Source organism: Aythya marila (assembly GCF_965140915.1).
Source record: "Aythya marila genome assembly, chromosome: W".
NCBI lineage: Eukaryota > Metazoa > Chordata > Aves > Anseriformes > Anatidae > Aythya > Aythya marila.
The window spans coordinates 8,828,335-8,849,795 of record NC_139081.1 but is presented as its reverse complement, the minus strand read 5'-3'; the positions used below and the strand labels follow the sequence as shown (position 1 = coordinate 8,849,795).

The following is a 21,461-nucleotide window of genomic DNA, read 5'->3' as shown; positions in this document are numbered from 1 at the left end:
TATAGTAATCATGGTAGTGATAACATACAGTATAATATACTATTTAACATGGTGCAATTCAGTTCATGGGCTATTCTCACCCAGTATTAAATCTCCTTGAGGTACACACCGGACCTCTCCGTTCTTTTGCATCACCCACCAAGTATATCCAGGTCCCTGAGCGAAAACAATTCCACGAATAGGTTTGCCTTTTCCTGAGGCAGGAGTAGCCCAGACTGTTTTACCCAGCATATTTTTTACATGCACTACAGGAACTTTATCCCCATCTACAGTACGTAACAGGTTTGATTGGGCAGGTCCAGCTCGGTTGGTAGATCCCCTAGTATTGACTAACCAGGTGGCCTTTGCTAAATGCGTATCCCAGTTTTTGAACGTCCCAGCGCCCATTGCTTTCAAGGTAGTCTTTAACAGGCCATTGTATCGTTCAACTTTCCCGGAGGCTGGTGCATGATAGGGGATGTGATACACCCATTCAATACCATGTTCTTTGGCCCAAGTGTCTATAAGGTTGTTTCGGAAATGAGTCCCATTGTCTGATTCTATTCTTTCTGGGGTGCCATGTCGCCATAGGACTTGCTTTTCAAGGCCCAGGATGGTGTTCCGGGCGGTAGCATGAGGCACAGGGTATGTTTCCAGCCATCCGGTGGTTGCTTCCACCATTGTAAGTACGTGGCGCTTGCCATTGCGAGTTTGAGGGAGTGTGATGTAATCAATCTGCCAGGCCTCTCCATATTTATATTTCAGCCATCGTCCTCCATACCAAAGAGGCTTTGACCGTTTGGCTTGCTTGATTGCAGCACATGTTTCACAGTCATGAATAACCTGTGCTATAGCGTCCATGGTCAAGTCCACCCCTCGATCACGAGCCCATCTGTATGTTGCATCTCTACCTTGATGGCCTGAGGTGTCATGGGCCCATCGGGCTATAAATAATTCACCTTTATGCTGCCAATCCAGGTCCACCTGAGCTACTTCAATCTTAGCAGCCTGATCCACCTGCTGGTTGTTTTGATGTTCTTCAGTAGCCCGATTCTTGGGCACATGAGCATCTACGTGGCGTACTTTCACAGCCAGGTTCTCTACCCGAGCAGCAATATCTTGCCACAATGCAGCAGCCCAGATAGGTTTGCCCCTACGCTGCCAGTTGTTTTGCTTCCATTGCTGTAACCATCCCCACAGGGCATTTGCTACCATCCATGAATCGGTGTAGAGATAGAGAACTGGCCATTTTTCTCGTTCAGCAATGTCTAAAGCCAGCTGAATGGCTTTCACTTCTGCAAACTGACTCGATTCACCTTCTCCCTCAGCAGCTTCTGCAACTTGTCGCGTAGGACTCCATACAGCAGCCTTCCATCTCCGATGCTTCCCCACAATACGACAGGACCCATCAGTGAACAGGGCATATTTCTTTTCATTCTCTGGCAACTGGTTGTACAGTGGGGCTTCTTCAGCACGACCCACCTCCTCCTCTGATGATATCCCAAAGTATTTGCCTTCTGGCCAGTCCATGATCACTTCCAATATTCCTGGGCGACTGGGGTTTCCTATTCGAGCCCGCTGAGTAATCAGTGCAACCCACTTGCTCCATGTAGCATCAGTTGCATGATGCGTAGAGGGGACCCTTCCCTTGAACATCCAGCCTAGTACCGGTAATCGGGGTGCTAGGAGGAGCTGCGCTTCAGTACCGACCACCTCCGAAGCAGATCGAACTCCTTCATATGCTGCCAATATCTCCTTTTCAGTTGGAGTATAGCGGGCCTCAGATCCTCTGTATCCCCGACTCCAAAACCCCAGAGGCCGACCTCGAGTTTCCCCAGGTTCTTTCTGCCAGAGGCTCCAGGTGGGGCCGTTCTCCCCGGCTGCAGTGTAGAGCACATTCTTTACATCTGGTCCTGTTCGAACTGGCCCAAGGGCTACTGCATGGACTATTTCCTGCTTGATTTGTTCAAAGGCTTGTCGTTGTTCAGGGCCCCATTCAAACTCATTCTTCTTACGAGTTACTTGGTAGAGTGGGTTTACAATCAGACTGTAATTTGGGATGTGCATTCTCCAAAACCCCACAACACCTAGGAAAGTCTGTGTTTCTTTTTTGTTAGTTGGTGGAGACATAGCTGTTATTTTGTTGATCACATCCATTGGGATTTGACGACGTCCATCTTGCCATTTTATTCCTAAAAACTGGATCTCCCGTGCAGGTCCTTTGACTTTATTTTGTTTTATGGCAAAACCGGCTTTCAGAAGGATTTGGACTATTTTCTTCCCTTTCTCGAAAACTTCCTCTGCTGTGTCACCCCACACAATAATGTCATCGATGTACTGCAGGTGTTCAGGAGCTTCCCCCTGCTCTAGTGCAGACTGGATCAGCCCATGGCAAATGGTAGGGCTGTGTTTCCACCCCTGGGGCAGCCTATTCCAAGTATATTGGACTCCCCTCCAAGTGAAGGCAAATTGTGGCCTGCACTCTGCTGCTAGAGGGATGGAGAAAAATGCATTAGCGATATCAATTGTGGCGTACCACTTGGCTGCCTTCGATTCAAGTTCATACTGAAGTTCCAGCATGTCCGGCACTGCAGCACTCAGTGGTGGCGTGACTTCGTTCAGGCCGCGATAGTCCACTGTTAGTCTCCACTCGCCATTAGACTTTCGCACTGGCCATATGGGACTATTGAAAGGTGAATGAGTCTTGCTGATCACTCCTTGGCTCTCCAATTGACGAATTAGCTTATGGATGGGAATCAGGGAGTCTCGGTTGGTGCGATATTGCCGCCGGTGCACAGTTGTGGTAGCAATTGGCACTTGCTGTTCTTCGACCCTCAGCAACCCCACAACAGAGGGGTCCTCTGAGAGACCAGGCAAGGTAGATAATTGTTTAATGCCCTCTGTCTCTAAGGCAGCAATACCAAAAGCCCACCGGAACCCTTTTGGGTCCTTGCAGTATCCTCTTCTAAGATAGTCTATGCCAAGGATACATGGAGCATCCGGACCAGTCACAATGCGGTGCTTTTCCCACTCATTCCCAGTCAGACTCACTTCAGCCTCCAATACAGTCAACTGCTGAGATCCCCCTGTCACTCCACAAATACAGATGGGCTCTGGTCCTTTATAGCTCGATGGCATTATAGTACATTGTGCACCGGTGTCTACTAAAGCCTTATACTTCTGTGCGCGTGATGTGCCAGGCCATCGAATCCACACAGTCCAATAAACTCGATTGTCCCTTTCCTCCCCCTGGCTGGAGGCAGGGCCCCCCTAATCCTGGTCAGAATCTTCCTCGTTTCTGTGTTTGAAGGACTGTCTGCTGGAAGTTGGAGCAGCAAACTTTTCGGAGAATCCCTTTTTCCTGATTGTTTTCTTTTGCAACTCACGTACCCGTGCCTCTAGGGTCGCGGTAGATTTTCCATCCCACTTTCTCATGTCCTGTCCATGGTCTCGTAAGTAAAACCACAGGGTGGCACGGGGTGAGTACCCACCATATCGTCTTCCTTGTGTGGGTGAACGCCTACCCCTGACAGCTGAGACACTGCTTTGTACAGGTGCGAAGGAGAATAATCTCTCTTCAAGTTGGTGAACCTTTTCAGAAAGTTTCTCCCAAGTGTTCTCCTTTGGTCGGTGGGCACTGGTTGGTTCAGGTGGGGAGGACAATAGATTCTCTTCAAGTTGGTGAACCTTTTCAGAAAGTTTCTCCACAGCTGAGACGCAGGCCTGTAAGGAAGAGGAGAGACTTTCTTCGTACTGCCGGAGTTGTTTAGCCGCTTCACCCACTGTGGGTTCCTCATCCTCTTTCCAGGCCATTATTGCCAATGAGCTGGCATATGATGATGGTGCACTCCGTACAAACTTCCGCCACATGGGTCGTGTACACTTGACTTCATCTGGATCTGTGGATGTTTGTTTGAGGTCTGGATCCTCATAAATCACTTCCCGTACGGCTAATTCCCTCAGGTACTGGATTCCCTTCTCCATAGTGGTCCACTTGCCTGGTAGACATAAAATATCTTCCTTGAAGGGATACCTTTCCCTCACAGCTGAGAGGAGACGCCTCCAGAGGCTGGTGGGTCGTGCTCCATCTGCAATTGCTTTGTCAATGCCGGCGTCTCGAGCAAGGGATCCCAGCCGCTTGGCTTCCCTGCCGTCTAATTCCACACAATTGGCTCCAGAGTCCCAGCACCGGAGCAGCCAGGTGACAAGCTGCTCACCTATACAGCGACCAAAATCTTTTCGCACATCTCGTAGCTCGCGCTCGTTTAGGCTTCGGGTAGTTACTGTTGCTCTTTCGGCATCCTCATCTTCCTCCTCCTGAATCCTTGACGGCCCAGCGTCGTCATCATCTTCGTCATCTCTATACTTAGTTTTGGCAGAAGCCTTACCTGGATTGGCAGAAGACTCTCTGCGTTCTAAACGACTTGAATTTCTATACCATATTTTCACCTTCTCTACAGGGGCAGCTTGCACTGCTACTGCTCGTTTCTCTGACTTTGTTACAGGGTCTGCCACAGGGGTTGGAATGCCCTCTGCAGGGTCAACTTGCACTGCTACAGCTCGTTTCTCTGACACGGCCACAGGAGCTGGAGCGGCTACAGGAGCTGGAGCAGTTGCAGGAACCGGAGCTGTAGCGGCTACAGGAGCTGGAGCTGGAGCTGGAGCAGTTGCAGGAGCTGGGACTGGAGCAGCAGTAGGAGCTGGAGCTGGAGCGGCTTCAGGAGCTGGAGCTGGAGCGGCTTCAGGAGCTGGGACTGGAGCAGTTGCAGGAACTGGGACTGGAGTAGCGGCCGGAGCTGGAACTGGAGCGACTGCAGGAACTGGGACTGGAGCAGCTGCAGGAGCTGGAGCTGGAGCGGCTTCAGGAGCTGGAGCTGGAGCAGCTTCAGGAGCTGGGACTGGAGCAGTTGCAGGAACTGGGACTGGAGTAGCGGCCGGAGCTGGAACTGGAGCGACTGCAGGAACTGGGACTGGAGCAGCTGCAGGAGCTGGGACTGGAGCGGCTGCAGGAGCTGGAGCTGGAGCGGCTGCAGGAGCTGGAGCTGGAGCGGCTGCAGGAGCTGGGACTGGAGCGGCTGCAGGAGCTGGGACTGGAGCGGCTGCAGGAGCTGGGACTGGAGCGGCTGCAGAATCCACCGTAGGGGTCACAGTGGCCGTTGGATCTGTCACAGGGTTTGGAGTGGCCGCAGGGTCTGTCACTAAGTTGACAGCAGTATCAATGGCAGCTCGATAGGCATGAGCCAGGCCCCAGCACGTTACAATGATTTGTGTTACTTTGGAACTGCCAGAATCATTACACCTTTTTTTCAAGCATTCTGCCAGTTTTTGAGGATTTTGCCATTGTTCAGGGGTGAATTTCCAACACACTGGGGGTGCCAACTGCTCTAGATGCCTGCCCATATCCACCCATACTCCCTGCCACCCACAACTATACTGCCTCCGGGCAGATCTCCGGATGAGCTTCATAAGTAGTTGTTTAACTTTAAGCAGAATCTGAAGTGCATTCATGAGGCAGAACAACAAGACTATGGTATTCTGAGTATTCCAGAAATATTCAATATCTTGGAGAGCTATTGTGACAAGCTCAGGGGATAAGAGGGTGGTGAAGGAGGAAGGCAGAGTGACCCAGGAGGATACAGGGGTGGTGAAGGAGAAAGGGAGAGTAAGCAAGTAAGGAAAAATATCCTCCCCTTTCCCCTCCACAGATTGACTCTCTAATGGAGAAAAACAATAGGTATAATTGCTAATAGTTCCCAAGATGCTGTTTCCAAAGTACAGAGTCCACGATGTTACTGAGTATAAATACCAAGTTAGAGTCATGACCAGATATCTTATCGTCTCATAAGCCATTGCTATAACACTTAGTACCATAATGGTCTGAAACCAGGGCCCGGAGAGGAGAAACAACACTACAGAGAGCAAATACGGAAAATAATGTACTATAATACTCAATTTGGAAAACAGGCGCAGCAGAGTTGTGATTAAAGCAATCAGCATCATGACAAGTGACTATTAAGCAGGTCTAATCCTTCCACCAATTTTAGTTTAACACACTCTGATCAGATCTGCCGTTATCTCAACCTTTCGGGCCCCACGTTGGGCGCCAAAAAGACTGTCGTGGTTTAACCCGACCGGCAGCTAAACACCACGCAGCCGTTCGCTCACCCTCCCCCCTCCCTCTCTGGGACGGGGGAGAGAAATGGAAAGTGAAGCCCGTGAGTTGAGATAAAGACAGTTTAATAAGACAGGAAAAAAAAATAACAAAAATAATAATAACAATAATAATAATGATGATACAATGGTGATAATACGAAAGTAATAATAGTATGTACAAACAAGTGATGCACAATGCAATTGCTCACCACCCGCTGACCGATGCCCAGCCTAACCCCGAGCAGTCCGGCCCCCTCCCCCCGGCTAGCCACCCCTATATATTGTTTAGCATGACGTCAGATGGTATGGAATACCCCTTTGGCTAGTTTGGGTCACCTGTCCTGGGTCTGTCCCCTCCCAGCTCTTACTGCACGCCCCAGCCTGCCCGTTGGCAGGACAGAGCAAAGGCTGAGATGTCCTTGGCTTAGTATAAGCACTGCTCTGCAACAATTAAAGCATCGGGGTGTTATCAGCACTCTTCTCATTCTAAGCCAAAACACAGCATTCCACCAGCTACTAGGAAGAAAATTAATTCTGTGCTAACTGAAACCAGGACAGTGAGGAGTGAGAAACAGCCCTGCAGACACCAAGATCAGCACAGAAAGTAGGGGGAGGAGGTGCTCCAGGTACCCCTGTGGCCCGTGGAGCAGTTTGTTCCCCTTGCAGCCCGTGGTGTACCATGGCAGAGCAGACTTCCATATTGCAACCATGGTGGAGCAGGTGGATCTGGCCTGAAGGAGGCTGTAGCCCATAGAGAGCCCCTGCAGGAGCAGGCTCCAGCCTGTGGAGGGGAGCCCATGAAGGAGTAGGTGAGTTGTTGGGAACTACTGCCTGTGGGGGACCCATGTTGGAGCAGTTTGTTCCTAAAAGTTGGTCTTTGTGGTACAGACACATATTTGGAGCAGTTCTCGAAGAGCTGCTGCCCATGGGAAGCCCATGTAGGATCAGTTCAGGAAGGGCTGCATCCCATGGGAGGGACCCCCACATTGGAGCAGGGGAAGAGAGTGACCATGAAGAAGGGTCTCAGATAAAGCGTTATGGACTGACCATAATCCCCATTGCCCGTTCCCCTGAGCTGCTTGGGGGGAGGACGTAGAAGAGGGTGGATGGTTGTGTGTTTTTTTTTTAAGTTTGCTTTTAGTTTCTCAGTGTTCTAGTCAGCTAGTGATAGGCAATAAATTACATTAATCTCCCTATGCCGAGTCTGTTTTGCCCATGATGATAATTGGTGGGTGATATCCCTGTCCTTCTCTCAACCCTTGAGCCCTTTTCATCATATTTTCTCTCCCTTTCCCTTTGAGAAGGGGGAGTGTGAGAGTGGTTGTGGTGGAATTCAGCTGCCCAGCAGGGTAAAAACACTGCACCCTGCTAATCAGTATTTGACTGCACCTTCAAGTTCTTAATCCTAACTACAGTGAAATTAAAACTACTTACAGTAAGTCCATACAAAATGAATTACTGATGAAATGTTATCTCTAAAATTGAGCTGCTTATTATGGAAAAAGTATTTCCCTAATGTTCTTCTCTATTTAAAGGTTTTGTCCACTAGAAGACAGTTGCCTAATTATTGCTGGATTTCACAACAGACTACACAAAGCACTGGTAGAGGTCATCAAGACAACCAGAACCTTCTCATGCAGAAGTTTAAGACTCAGGTGAAAAGGAAGTCTTCACAGAAGTGCTGAAGAGAAAACTTTAGGTATACTACTATATCAAAGAATTTTTAATATATAAACCATTTTTTCCCCTCACACTTAAAGACATATTAATGTTTTGCATTTGTTTAATTTTGAGAACATGAATTCAGCATAGGTCATTTTAGGTGAGTTTAGAAACATCATTAAAGCATGAAGTAAATTGGCTGAATTACTTAGTGGTGGTACTTCTCAAGTCAGTTGTGCATTGGTAGCATCTCTTTAAAGATACTAACACATACAGGCAAGCTTGCCAACAAGATCATACTACTAGTTGTGCTAAAGCTTTTTGTGACAGAAACTAATTTAATATCAAGAGATATTTTTCAGATATTTTTCTCACAGGATTAGCAGCTTCATTTCTTTCACAAAAGTTTCCAACAACTCACTGCCAAGCTGCCTGCATGATGCAAAGCTAAACTATAAATTCATAACAGATTTCAAGTTTGAACAGTGTTTTTTTTTAACCTCAAATATATCTCCTACAAAGCATCGAAGATCATAAAGAACAATTTATAACGTTGAAATATCTCCTGTAGAATAAAAGCCCTATCTAAAAGCCAAAGGCTTGATTATTTTTAAATCAATATGTTTTCACTGAGAAATAGCCATCAGCAGCACTTGATTTTGAAATAACACATGGAAAAATAAGTAATTATTTCTGTAGAGAGCAAAAGAGGGGGAAAAACATCTAATGGTTATCAGAGTGCAACTATGCAGAGTGCAACTATGCACCAAAAATATTTGTCAAACTTATATGCAGGATGAAAATATTTATTTTGAAGTTTATCAGTTCATAAAAAGTATTTAAGAATGAAAAAAGTGCCATCTAAGCACAAAATACTGACCTGAGCTCTTTTTTCTCTAAGTTCCTGCTGTTGTAATCTTCTTTTTTCACGTTTCTCTTGCAATTTTTCAACTTCTTTTACACAATTAGATTTTCTACGTGCTTAAAGAAAATTATATAATTTAAAATATTTTCTGTGTTACATGCATGGATTTAGTATTTACACTACACTTCAATTATATTAATTTATCAATAATTAGAATGCATTTATATCAATTATATATTCAAGCAAATCAGTATTAGTACAAAATAATTACTGCAATTTAATTTCTAAAATTTATAGAATAAATGAATTAAATTATGGGAATGGGGCAATAATTACACAACCAAAAATATAAGGACAGTGACCCTTAAAAACACTTGAACACATACATGTGAACTCTTGGTTTGTTTTAAAAGAAAGCCCAAGCAATTTAAAACAAACCACATTCATGGTTTAAAAAAATATAAAGGAAAAAAAAAATTATAAATACTAGTGCCCCAGTGCTCTGAAAAAGCTTTGTAAGGAAGCCTACAGACAATTGTGTATATAGACCATTTGTCATTTATGGAAAACAACATAATCCAAGAGAATGTACATGTAATGCCAAGAATGAAAGAATCTTTGACACATGGTTTACATACAAGGGGGTCCAAAGTCCTTTTTTGCAGCTTGAACTGGAGATATATCTGGAACACTACCATTCTGTTGTGAGGAGGAAGATTGTTCTGGAAGCCGAGTGGGCCGTGCACGTGCAGAACCAACCACTGCAGACGAAAAGCACAAAGCTGATCTAGAAATAACATTTCTATCCAGTTTTGAAGTGTTTTAGTATGACAAGATAAAACAAGGACCATTTTGAGACACAACAATTTTGTGGGGCCAGGGGGGACCATATATATGGAAATATACATATGGAAAGTTATTTGTCATATAGATGGAAAGTCAAATGTCATTAAAGACATTTGGTATGCAGCCTTTTTTTATCCTAGTGTTATATACCAACACAACATGAAATACCAATGCTGCCCAAGCATATTTTTAAATACTCTACTACAGAATTAGTACAACTTATTATGTACATAGTATGTACTTGGAGATATGCTGTCCGTAAGTGCTGCAATTTTATTTATATTGTGATTATGCCCAAAAACACAGCAAGAAAATGACCCTGCTGTTTCGCAGTCTCTAGAAATTAGAAAATTGTCCCACACAATAAAATATCTGGAGGCCTACAATATCTGGAGGAATAGAGGGATAGAAATGAAAGGCAGCCAAGTGCAGCTCAATCTACAAGTGAAAAATCAAACCTTTTTGACACCATATTAAAAGGGATATGGATACAATTGACATGTCTACCTAAATTTATGCATGGATTCCCTATGTGATAAGGATGCTAATTTCGAAAAATGCAGAGTGATATCTGTTCCCAGTGAATGCAGCGGGAGTAGTGAGCATGCAAGCCTCTCTGATAGAGCTGAATATTTTAAGTTGTTTTTTCAAAGAGTTGCTTCAAGCACCTCTGCTTCAGCTGGCCAGTTTCTTGTACGTGCTACTAATGAGGTCTGACAGAAAAGCATGAAAGTGAAGGTAACAGCTTTGATTAATAGCTTAGAGATGACATTCCAAAGGCCAGTACAATGTACAACATGGAGACAACTATGGAAACAGGTATCAAATGGGATAGACAAGACAAAGTCCCAAACATCATAGGAGATCTACTTTACAGCATGAATTAACTCCACTAAACAAGACCGTATGCTGAGAAAAGCTTAATTGCAAGATGAACAAAGAACTAATCCTTAGGTAGGCTGTGAACAGTAAGATGCATAGTACCTATTAAAAAGCAAGTTACAAGGTTAATCCATACAAAACGGATCATTTACTACAAATGACATAGAATGATAGAATATCCCGAGTTAGAAGGGACCCACAAGGATTATAGAGTCCAACTCCTGGCTCCACACAGGACCACCTAAAAATCATACCATATGCCTGACAGTGTTGTCCAAACACTTCTTGAATTCTGACAGGCTTGGTGACATGACCACTGCCCTGGGGAGTCTGTTCCAGTGCCCAACCACCCCCTCAGTGAAGACCCTTTTCCTAACATCCATCCTGAACCTCCCCTGTCACAGCTTCATGCCATTCCACTGGGTCCTGTCGCGCCCTCCTCGTGCCTGCCCCACCGCTCCCCCTTGTGAGGAAGCTGTAGATCACGATGAGGTCTTCCCTTAGTTTCCTTTTCTCTAACCTGAACAAACCAAGTGACTTCAGCTGTTTCTCATACATCTTCCCCTCTACACCCTTCACCATCTTTGTAGTCCTCTTTTGGACACTCTCTAATAGTTTTGTCTTTCTTATACTGTGGCACCTAAAACTGCACACAGTACTTGAGGTTAGGCCTCTAAAAACTTGTATAGATGTGAGGACAGATCATCAATAAAATGTCTCAAATTGAGACCATATTCGTTTGAAAAAAAAATTAAAAACAGTAGCTGGGAGAAAGAGTGGAGTAAGAAACAGCCTTGCAGGTGCCAAGGTCAGTGAAGAAGGAGGGGGAGAGGTGCTCCAGGCACCGGAGCAGAAGTCCTCTGCAGCCTGTAGTGAGGACCATGGTAAAGCAGGCTGTCCCCCTGAAGCCCATTAAGTACCACAGTGGAGAGGGGTTCCACGCTGCAGCCTGTGGAGAAGACCACGGTGGAACAGGTTGACCTGCACCGATGGAGGCTGCGACCTGTGGAGGACCCCCGCTGGAGCAGACTCCAGGCCAGACCTGTAGCCCGTGGAGAGGAGCCCACGCAGGAGCAGGTGACCTGGCAGGAGCTGCTGCCCGTGGGGGACCCAGACTGGAGCAGTTTGCTCCTGACCGATTGAACCCGGTATATAGACCCATATCTGGAGCAGTTCTTGAAGAGCTGATGCCTGTGGGAAGCCCACACAGGATCAGTTTGGGAACGACTGCATCCCATGGGAGGGAACCCACGTTGGAGCAGGGGAAGAGAGTGACCGAGAAGGAGCAGTGGAGACAAAGTGCTATAGGCTGAAGACAACCCCTGTTCCCTTGTGCCACTCGGGGGGAGGAGGTGGAAGAGGGTGGATGGGGGGGAGGGTTTTTCTGGTTTCTTTCATTTGTTCCTCACTTCTCTAGCTTGTTAGTAATAGGCAACACATCTTGCTATCTCCCTACTCTTTTTTACGAATCTTTTTTTTTACGAATCATTTTTACTTGGCTGCCCACCTGAGTAAAACCACCACAAATGGCACTAGATTAATGTCTGAAAGAATCATTGCCATCACCAATACAAGATAATTATGCTCAGTACAGGAGACAAAATGAGAACATTAAGCAATAACTATTTCTTCTCATATTATAGATGCATTACATCTGTAGTCATCTAACACATACTTCATTTCACCTATCCGCCTGTGATAATTCCACATTTTTAATAGATTTTTCTGTAGGGAAATAATGTGTAGGGTTTAAATGTTCTTTGAATTAATGTTTATACACAGACTGTTAGAAAATTAAGCTTAAAAATTGAAAGAGTAAGAATTCTAAGTGCACTACTTATAGTATATTGAAACACTCAAGCTAAAGCAAACTGAGGATGTTTTAATTTGAAAAAGTCCATGCATCATTTATTGTAGGATAATTAACTTCAAATTTTTGTACCTTTAGTTCATTCACAAATTCACAAATCTCCTAATGCTATATTGCTTAAACTTGCACATAAATAATATTCATACAGTACCTATTCCTAAATACACATAGAAGTAATTCTAGGAATGATGTACCTACATCAATTCTAGGAATGATGTTCTATGTCACATGCGTACATACTGAATTAGAAATGCAGCTTTATTAAAGAATTTTAGATGAGCAGGACGTTAAAATGTTCCCATATATTTGCTTCCTTGAAATGGAAAGATATAACATTTACCTCTGTTATCTCTAGCAGAGGTATCATTCTTAATAGGTGCCACAGCTCGTCGACTCTATAAAGAAAGAAATCTCCATTATTTGATCACCTTATTATTGAAAATTTTAACTGCAGCCCCACCTCTGTTTCTAACACAACATCAGCAATACAGAGAGGTAATTATTTCCAAATCCCTCCTTGAAGAGTCTTGGGTGGAGACTGCTATATGTACTTTTTCAAATCAACCTTCTTTTGTATATTTTTCCTTGAACTATACCTTGTTATATGAATATTAGTCCCCAACTCCCTCCTTGCCAAACCTGTTCATAGAAAATTTTTAGAAATCCTTTTTTACCTATGGTGAATGGAGAACACATTTATCAAGTAGCTCCACAGACAAAAATTAGATTTAAAAATTAAAACATAACAAAATTACAGAAGTCCTGTAAGTTTAATATGAACGCATTACATAGGTACTACCAACCTTCACAATTCTATTTACTTTGGCTAATGGAATAGGTGGTGGTGGTGTCTCTGGACTAGGTTCAGTATCATCATCAGGTGCAAGATCTGGATTAAGTGAAAATATGCTCTCCAGGTCAATCTGTTTAAAAGAATATAAAAAGATGAGTCTAAGAACAAATTCATCCTCTCCATTTCTGCTGTTATGTTTCAGTATAAACAATAAATACATTTAGTGTTTTTACCTCACAATTGGTTATTTCTATAACCTGATGTTGTGGTTTAACACAACAGGCAACTGAGCACCACAGAGCACTTCGCTCACTCCCTGCCAGTGGGATGGGGTAGAGAATTGAAAAAAAGGGTTGAGACAGACAATTTAATAAGACAGGAAAAAATAGTAAATTAAATAATAATAATTATATATATGTATATAAATAAAAGAAGTGATGCACAATGCAATAGCTTACCACAGGCCACCGATGCCCAGCAAGTCCCTGAACAACAGTAGCTCCCCCTCCAACCCCAGCCACATCCCCCTAGTTTTATTCTTCCAGTTGTTATCATTCCACTTGATGTCATATGGTATGGAATATCCCTTTTGCCAGTTTGGGTCAGCTGTCCTGGTTCTGTCTACTCCCAGCTTTTTGTGCACCCCCAGCCTCCTCGCTGGCAGGGCAGTATGAGAAGCTGAAAAGTCTTTGGCTTAGTGTAAGCACTTCTCTGCAACAACTAAAACATCAGTGTGTTCTCAGCATGAATTTTCTCCTAAATAAAAAAACACAGCAACATACCAGCCACTATAAAGAAAATCAACTCTATCCTAACCAAAACCAGGATAATACCCACCCTTTATCGCATATGATTTATGTCAGGCTTGGGTCTCAAACTTTCCAGTACATCCCAATTAATCACCACAAACTTTCCTGTCTTCTGATATATACACACAGATATTCCTTTGGTGTATGGGTCATCCCTCTAAAATGTCCGTTGAATTTGTTTAGTCCATGACTTTGGGTTCCATCTGTCATAGCAGTCCATCAGGGCAGGAGAGATGATGAATCGTGTTGGATTGTTCCATGCAGAGGCCAGCTCTGGTTCCAATACTGTTGCGCTTGTCCAGTTCTATCACCACTGCAATTTGCTTGGTTCCATCAAAATTCATTTGTCATTATCTGGGTGACTCTTACTGTGATACTATTAATATGGCATACACCAATCATAGTAGTGATGACATGCAGTATCATATATCAATTAATATCATATGATTCAAATCATTGGCTATTCTCACCCAACATTAAATCCCCTTGAGGTACTCATTGGACTTCCCCATCGTTCTGCATTATCCATCAAATGCACCCAGGTCCCTGAGCAAAAGCAGTCCCACCGATGGGTTTGTCTTTCCTGAGGCAGGATAAACACAGACTGCCTTCACCAACGTGTTCTTTACATGCACTACAGGGACTTTATCCCCTTTTACAGTACGTAACAGGTTTCACTGGGCAGGTCCGGGTTGGTTGGCAGTGTTGACTAACCAGGTGGCCTTTGCCAAATGTGTATCCCAATGTTTGAATGTTTCAACACCCATGGCTCTCAGCATAGTCTTTAACAGTCCATTATAGCACTCGATTTTCCTGGATGCTGGTGCATGATAGGGGATGCGATACACCCACAGTACAATGTTCTTTAGTCCAAGTGTCTATGAGGTTGTTTTGGACATGAGTCCCATTGTCTGACTCAATTGTTCCTGGGGTGCTGTGTTGCCATAAGACTTGTTTTTAAAAGCCCAGGATAGTGTTGTAGGCAATGGCATGGGGCACAGGATATGTTTCCAGCCATCCAGTGGTTGCCTCCACCATTGTAAGCACATGGCGCTTGCCGTTGCGGGTTTGTGGGAGTGTGATATAATAAATCTGCCATGCCTCCCCATATTTCAGCCATTGTCCTCCAAACCAAAGTGGCTTTAACCTCTTGACTTGCTTGATTGCAGCATGTTTCACATTCACGGTTAAATAAAATAATAAAGAACTCACACTTATGTTGCCAGTCCAGATCCACCTGAGCCACTTCAGTACTAGCAGTCTGATCGACCTGCTGGTTATTTTGATGGTCTTCAGTGGCCGGACTCTTGGGTACGTGAGCATCTATGTGGCATACTTTTACAAAACAGGTTCTCTACCCAGGCAGCAATATCTTGCCACAATGTGGCAGCGCAGATGGGTTTGTCTCTGCATTGCCAGTTGCTCTGCTTCCATTGCTGTGACCACCCCTACAGGGCATTTGCTGCCATCCATGAATCAGTATAGAGAGGGAGCACTGGCCACTTTTCCCATTCAGCAATATCTATAGCCAACTGGATGGCCTTCACTTATGCAAATTGGCTCAGTTCACCTTCTCCTTCAGCAGTTTCTGCAACTTGTGTAGGACTCCAGACAGCAACCTACCACCAATGATGCTTTCCCACAATATGACAGGACCCATCAGTGAACAGAGCATATTGCTTCTTATCTTCTGCTAGTTTACTATACAGTGAGGCCTCTTCAGCACACGTCACCTCCTTCTCTAGCGATATTCCAAAGTCCCTGACCTTGGGACAGTCCATGATCACTTCCAAGATTCCTGGGAGACTGAGATTTCCTATTTGAGCCTGTTGTGTGATAGATATAACACCCTTACTTCACATAGCATCAGTTGCATGATGTGTAGAGAGTCCTGCCCAGCACCAGCAGTTGGGGTGACAAGAAAGCTTGTGTTTCCATTTTGAAACTTTGCAGAGACATAGCTGTTATTTTTTTTTTTTTATCACATCCATTGGAATCTGACAACTTCAGTCTTGCCATTTTATTCCTAAAAACTGTATCTCCTGTTCAGGTCCTTTGACCTTACTCTGTTTAATGGCAAAATCAGCTTTCAGGAGACTTGGATTATTTTCTTCCCTTTCTCAAAAATTTCTGCCATGTTGCCCCCACACAATTATGTCATTAATATATTTCAGGTGTTCAGGAGCTTTCCCCTGTTCCAGTCTGGATCAGTCCATGTCAAATGGTAGGGCCATGTTTCTAGCCCCAGGGCAGTCGATTCCAGGTGTACTGGACGCCCCTCCAAGTGAAAGCAAACTGTGGCCTACACTCTATTGCTAAAATGATGGAGAAAAATGCATTAGCGATATCAGTTGTGGCATACCACTTGGCTGCCTTTGACTCTAGTTCGTATTGAAGTTCTAGCATGTCCGGCACTGCAGCACTCAGCGGTGGCGTGACTTCATTCAGGTCATGATAGTCTCCATTAGTCTCCACTCTCCAGTTAGACTTTCACTCTGGCCATATGGGACAATTAAAGAGCGAGCAAGTCTTGCTGATCATTCCTTGGCTCTCCAGACAATGAACCAACTCATGGATAGGAATCAGGGAGTCTCTGTTGGTACGATATTGCCGCCAGTGCACCATTGTAGCAATTTGCACTTGCTGTTCTTCAACCCTCAACAATCCTACAGCAGAAGGGTCTTCTGAGAGACCAGGTAGGGCAGAAAGCTGCTTAATCTTTGTGCTCAAGGAAGCTATGCCAAAAGCCCATCAGTACCCTTTTGGACCCTTGAAGTACCCTCTCTTGAGGTAGTCTATGCCAAGGATGCACAGAGCTTCTGGGCCAGTCACAATGGGGTGCTTTTGCCACTCATTCCTAGTTAGGCTCACTTCAGCCTCTGATGCAGTTAACTGTGTGGAATAATTGCCTGAGGTGACTTGGAAATTAACTTATAATACCAAAACACAACTCCATTCCAAAGTCTACCCGCTTATGGGAATTGACAGGGTGGTAACAGAATTGGAAGAAAGAGGCATTATTAAAAGGACCTATTCACCCTACAATTCACTAGTGTGGCCAGTAAAGAAACCAACCAGGCAATAGCATTTTATAGTAGATTACAGTTAAATGCTAATACCACACCTTTAACTGCCACAGTTCTGAACATGGCAGAAATAGTGACATTGATACAAGTCACTGCCCATCCTTGGATGGGTGCCTTAGATGTTAAAGATATGTTCTTAATGATTCTTCTTGAACAGGATAAAGCACAGTTTGCTTTCACGTGAAAAGGAATCCAATATACTTGGATTATACTATTATACTATAATAGGCTTCTTCAAGGATATAAACATTCCCCCACAATTGCTCACAATGCTTTTGCAAAAATCTTAGCAGAGATTCCTGTTTCACATCCTGATAGACGGAAAAAGTCAGGAAAGTGTAAGAGACACAATGGAAAACACTCAGAGAACACTGCTCAACTAAACCCCTATGCATGGGAAGCCAAAGATTGTTCAGGAAATGTACACCGGATTAGCACCCAGTGGATCTCACCCTCTTTTTAATCCTGCTGGTTGAATACAACCAAGCATATTTTATTTCCTTTTGTGTTCACAGGAATCCTGAGTGAACTGCATGTGGACAGCTGGAGAATCACAAATCAGCAGTTTGGATTGCTAAAACTATGCTTCACCCTGACCTTAATGCAAACCCATTTGGTTTGTAGCCAGAAAGACCCAGAATGGCCATGGTCCCAAGCCCATGTTAAATACACTGGAATTATGGGAACACGTGCCGTCAGGGAAAACTTAGTTACTGTGGTTGTGCATGGAGCTGAGACATCTCACTGTGAAACTGTGACATCTCATAACGACCCTTGGAACTGTCACATTGTCACAGTATAGTGCAAGTGTTGGAACATCTCAAAACAAAAAGGACCTAAATCTCACTACTTCAGTTTTACATGTAAACAAAATATTTTCAAAAGATGAATGGGTTGTAATGATTCTCTTTGGATGGCTGATCTCCAAGCCACTTCAGGTCAGACAATACAAATCAGTTGCCGAATAACTAATGGGTCTACTTACAATAGGCCGACTGAAATTAAGACAATTTATGCTGATTCTTCCAGACCCAAAAATTATAGTACTGACTGTAACAAAATAACTGAACCAAATTCCGACTGTTGGCACAATTTTACTTTCACCAAACCTATAATTATGTACCATCTTTGGGGTTACAGAGACACCAAATTACTATTTGAATTTATGATCGTTACAGCAACATCTATGTCAACTGCAAAGGGTAAGAAGTCTCTGCCCCTACAGATGTTTGAAATTGTACCAACTCTGCCTCCCATTAATCTAACTCCTTCCATCTTCAACACAGGTCCTTACCTAATTAAATATGTGGGCCAATAAAAGGTTCTCTTTAACCCTAGCTGGTATCTAAAAAGGGTAGATGGAACGCGACTAGACTGAGGGTATATTATGTTATTTGTGCATCTGTACTCATAGAATCATAGAATATCCCGAGTTGGAAGGGACCTATAAGAATCATTGAGTCCAACTGCTGGCACCACATAGGTCTACCCAAAAATTCAGACCATATACGTCTTCCCAGGTCATTACTGCCAATGAATTGGCATACAACAACAGTGCGCTCCGTACAAATTTCTGCCACATGGGTTGTGTGCACTTGACTTCATCTGGATCTCTGGGAATCTGTTCATTGTTGTGAGAAATATCCCAATAATTTTCTAAGACAGGGTCTCTTGTGAAGCTGATTTATTCACAATTGCAATGGCAGGTGTCCTGCAAGGAGGGGTGTGCAGCAGAAGTGTATCGTAGCCCTATATCCCCTATTACCCGATGCTTGATTCCTCATTGGCTGAGTACTATAGGTTCACAACCTACCCGACGCTTGTTACTATGCCCTGTATGTGCAGTTTTATATGACTAACATTCCCTGTGCAATCGCTTTTAAATATGCAAAGTTAGTGGAATTTTGCACTGCAAAAACATAACTTTAATTCTTACAGTTCCCCCTTCGTCTTTTCTTACTCCTATTGTTGGTTTTGAACCTCTTCACATCCCCCACTCGAGTTTTTCCAACATTAGGGCACAATATTTTTCTTCGGATGTCATGGGAGATGACAGTCTCTGCCAAGAACATACATTTTTGATATGTCATACAAGGAATAATACAAGGAATAAGCAAGCAGATCAAAATACACAGTACTATTATTACTAGAATACTATCAAATAGTTGCTTGAGCCAATCCCATCCAGGCAACCACGAGGTCAATTTTTCCCGAATGTCTCTAAATCGCCACGAAGTGTCGTCTTGGGCCACCTCATGTAAGATCTTGGTTTTCTCCCTAATATTTCTGAGATCAGTCTCAATTCGCCCCGTTTGGTCTACATACATACAGCAACTGGCAAGTTGCAAGTTGCAAAGTGCAAGGCCAGTAATAAATCCAGTACCAGTAGATTCTGGAATACCATCTTTAACAGACTTGTCACCTCCTCTTGCAGTGCCTGGATCGCATCTAGAGTGCTATTTTCTAATTCTTTGACTACAGCTGAGATATTCACAATGTCTTTTTCTAATTCATTCACCCCTAACCAAGGGAAAAACCACCTCACAAAACTTTGAAACGCTATTCCTCTCTCCACTAGAGGAAGTCCTCTTGATTCTGGGTAGGTGGGTCCCAAGGATGCCTGTGCTTTGGCTTTGAATATCCTCAACAATGGTTATGTTTGGAATTATTGCCCCCAGGGTGCAAGCTCCCTTCCATCCTAGGGGCAACACCTACCGGGCCCTATTACCACATAGCCAATACCACCCTTTGTAGTTCGGGACTGGTCATCCAGTTACCAAATGATTCCCGCGCGGTTTTTGGTGTGCATTATATATATTAGCACTCCTGTAATTACCACATTCGGAACAATATGAATAATTTCCTACATCACAGGTAACATTTCCACACCTAGGTTCAGTATTACTGCTCTCTGAATTTCCATCAGTATTTTTTAAAAGACACCTTTGATAACAAGTTATATTGTAACCAGGATTACGTGTAGGAAGCTCAACTTCAAAATCTATTCTCTTCCAGGGCTGGGCAAAATCCATCGCTTTTAGAGATCTAGAGAATCCAGAGACGATTGCTGCTGGTAACAGAATAGCAGAAACAAGGGCTTTTTAGTATTCCTAGGCATCTGTTTGCAAATCCAGCAGTTATTTTCATAGAATCATATAATAACCCAAGTTGGAAGGGCCCCATAAGGATCACCGAGTCCAACTCTTGGCTTCACACAGGTCTACCCAAAAATTCAGACCACATGACTAAGAGCACAGTCCAAATACTTTGTAAACTCTGACAGGCTTGGTGCTGTGACTACTTTCCTGGGGAGCCTGTTCCAGTGTGCGACAAAACTCTCAGTTAAGAACCTCTTCCTAAAATCCAGCCTGAACCTCCCCTGTCACAGCTTGACACCATTCCCTTGGGTTCTATCATTGGTCATTAAAGAGAATAGATAGGTGCCTGCCCCTCCACTACCCCTCGCAAGGAAGCTGTAGGCTGCGATGAGGTCTCCCCTCAGCCTCCTCTTCTCCAGGCTGAACAGGCTAAGTGCCCTCATCCACTCCTCATACGTCTTCCCCTCTAGGCCCTTCACCATCTTTGTAGCCCTTCTCTGGACAGTCTCCAATAGTTTCACATCCTTTTTGTACTGTGGTGCCCAAAACTGCACACAGTACTCGAGGTGAGGCCGTGCCAGCACAGAGTAGAGCAGGACAATCACTTCCCTCGACCGACTAGCGACGCCATGCTTGATGTACCCCAGGATACGCTTGGCCCTCCTGGCTGCCAGGGCACACTGCTGGCTCATGTTCAGCTTGCTGTCAACCACAACCCCCAGATCCCACTCTGCGGGGCTGCTCTCCAGTGTCTCGTCGCCCAGTCTGTACATATAGCCAGGGCTGCCCCGTCCCAGGTGCGGGACCCGGCACTTGCTCGTGTTAAACTTGATGTGTTTGGTGATTGCCCAGCTCTCCAATCTGTCCAGATCTCTGCTAGGCCTTTCCATCCTCAGCAGAGTCAACAACTCCTCCAAGTTTAGTATCAGCAAATTTGCTCAAAACACCTTCTAGTCCTACATCCAAATCGTTTATAAAAACATTGAAGAGACCTGGCCATAAAATGGAGCCCTGGGGGACCCCACTAGTGACCATCCTTCAGCCTGATGCAGCCCCATTTACCACAACCCTTTGAGCCCTGCCTGTCAGCCAATTGCTCACCCATCGTAAGATGCTTTTGTCTAGCTGTATGCTGGACATTTTGTCCAGTAGGATCCTATGGGAAACTGTGTCAAAAGCTTTACTGAAATCCAAAAAGATCACGTCAGATGGTTTCCCCTGATAGACTAGACGGGTGACTTTATCATAAAAGGAAATCAAATTTGTTAGGCAGGACCTTCCCCTCGTGAACCCATGTTGGCTGGGACCAATGACTGCATTGTCCCCCAGGTGCGCTTCACTAACTTCAAGGATCATCTTCTCCATAATTTTACCAGGCCCTGATGTGAGACTGACAGGCCTGTAGCTGCCAGGGTCCT

General features: G+C 44.3%; 2 protein-coding genes across 4 annotated transcripts in view; one reads left to right on the top strand and one right to left on the bottom strand.

Annotated features, from left to right (window-relative positions):
• The window catches only part of LOC309889474 (very low-density lipoprotein receptor-like), a gene marked incomplete at both ends in the record, with an annotated part of 519,757 nt that overhangs the window by 324,760 nt on the left and 173,536 nt on the right, over positions 1 to 21,461 (top strand). The window lies entirely within an intron of this gene.
• Positions 1 to 21,461, bottom strand: part of LOC309889430 (kinesin-like protein KIF2A) — a gene marked incomplete at both ends in the record, with an annotated part of 127,001 nt that overhangs the window by 54,674 nt on the left and 50,866 nt on the right. For 2 of the 3 annotated variants that reach the window (XM_082782265.1, XM_082782266.1), the window contains 4 exons: positions 8,675 to 8,775; positions 9,298 to 9,420; positions 12,598 to 12,652; positions 13,061 to 13,180. In XM_082782265.1, coding sequence (XP_082638391.1) covers positions 8,675 to 8,775; positions 9,298 to 9,420; positions 12,598 to 12,652; positions 13,061 to 13,180 — 399 coding nt within the window. The remainder of the gene's footprint in view (positions 1 to 8,674; positions 8,776 to 9,297; positions 9,421 to 12,597; positions 12,653 to 13,060; positions 13,181 to 21,461) is intronic. The other variant, XM_082782267.1, reaches the window with a different exon arrangement.